This window comes from Vollenhovia emeryi, unplaced genomic scaffold (genome assembly GCF_000949405.1).
Source record: "Vollenhovia emeryi isolate VEMERY1.0 unplaced genomic scaffold, V.emery_V1.0 DF947092.1, whole genome shotgun sequence".
NCBI lineage: Eukaryota > Metazoa > Arthropoda > Insecta > Hymenoptera > Formicidae > Vollenhovia > Vollenhovia emeryi.
Genome location: NW_011959274.1, coordinates 1 through 1,750, shown reverse-complemented (window position 1 = coordinate 1,750; position 1,750 = coordinate 1). Strand labels below are relative to the sequence as shown.

Here is a 1,750-nt window from a genome sequence, read left to right as displayed (position 1 = left end):
TCTGTCCAGAAACCACGGTCACATATCAAAGACAGCTGGTCCCTGGTGACTGCAATCAAAGATATCAGCGTTCCTTCCGGGGATCTGCTCGTATCACTGGACGTGACATCACTCTTCACTAACATCCCGAAAGAACTTGTGATTGGAGCTATTAAAAAATGGTGGAGTGACATTTCACCCAATACATTATTTAGCTTACTACAGTTCTTACATGCTATTGAATTAATTCTAAACTCCACTAGTTTTAAGTTTGACGGACAGTTCTACGAGCAGATCTTCGGAAGCCCTATGGAGTCTCATTTGTCACCTATTCTGGCAGACATGGTTATGGAAGACCTGGAGACAGTTCGTTTGCAGAAACTCGGATTTGATGTGCCCATATTCTACAGATACGTGGATGACATTCTTACTGTTCTACCTAAGACCAAGATTGACTTTGTTCTCTCCATATTCAACAATTACCATCCACGATTGAGATTCACTTTTGAAACCGAATCACATAACTCCATCCCGTTTCTTGACGTGACACTTATTAAAGACGATAATAACAAGATCTTGACAAATTGGTACCAAAAACCTACTTTCTCTGGACGATACATTAATTATTACTCTAGCCACCCACTTAAATACAAAATTAACACTATTATTAACTTAGTTGACCACGCAATTTTACTCTCTGATAAAAAATACTGGAAACAAAATATCGATCTTGTTAAGAAAATTTAAATTAATAATTCCTTCCCTAATAAAATAATTAATAAACACGTAAACATCAGACTGAATGAATTAAAAAGACGAGATACCACACTTTCTGACTGCATCAACGCTACTAATAATAAGAAAATCTTTCACTCTAAAACAAGCATTATCCTCCCCTATATTAAAGGACTGACAGACAAAATTAGCACAAATTTGAAAAAAAACAGGTTTGAATACCATCTACACAGTCCCCAAAAAATTAGAAAAAATTATCAAAAGAGGCAAAGATCAAGTAAATTGAAACAAAAACTGAAGTCATCTACCGTATTAATTGTAACGACTGTGAAGCCTCTTACATTAGGCAAACCAAACGACACCTTCTGACCAGAATCAAAGAACATAAAAATGACAGAAAAAAGGACGAAAACTGCCAATCCGTAGTCAGCAAACACCGTGCACCACATGATCACGAGTTTAATTGGTCGGAACCAAAAATATTACATTGCGAACGCTTTAGAAGAAAAAGAGAAATCACCGAAATGTTCTTTATTAAAAAGATCGATAACACGATTAATTCACAAACAGACACTGAAAACCTAAATGTCATGTATGATTATGTAATCAAGACTGTTTAGTTCGCTTCACCTTGTATTGTTCTTAAAACATGACTAACAAATTAGTTCGAGCCCAACCACCACAGTGCTCAAACGTATACATATATACTGGTCAAAAAAATTAACGCAACAAGAAATTTACATCAAAATTTGACGAATTTCAAATAAGCGTAACTTCGCGAAAACTGGTCGAATTGAAAAATTTTTTTTCATTTTATACGGCAAAGCCTCTGCTTTAAGAAGCTCTTATTGGAATTTGCATTCACTCTTCCCATTTCCCGGAATTTTCTCAAAATCATGACTATGTTTTTTCTTTAAAAAATTGCACACTTTGACGCACTGTGCGGAGTGTAGTAATTTTTCTTCGCCAGTTCTGCTTACGGTATCAAAAAGTGTATACTTTTCTTTTCAATTTAAAAAAAAAAGAAGTTCCTACG

At 35.2% G+C, this 1,750-nt stretch overlaps 1 protein-coding gene across 1 annotated transcript; it reads left to right on the top strand.

Moving 5' to 3' along the window:
* Positions 1-9: 9 nt before the first annotated feature.
* Positions 10-1,438, top strand: LOC105558734. The gene is made up of 2 exons (XM_012006595.1): positions 10-161; positions 243-1,438. Exon 2 carries the CDS (start codon positions 289-291, stop codon positions 724-726), a length of 438 nt encoding a protein of 145 aa, XP_011861985.1. The 5' UTR covers positions 10-161; positions 243-288; the 3' UTR covers positions 727-1,438.
* Positions 1,439-1,750: the final 312 nt, after the last annotated feature.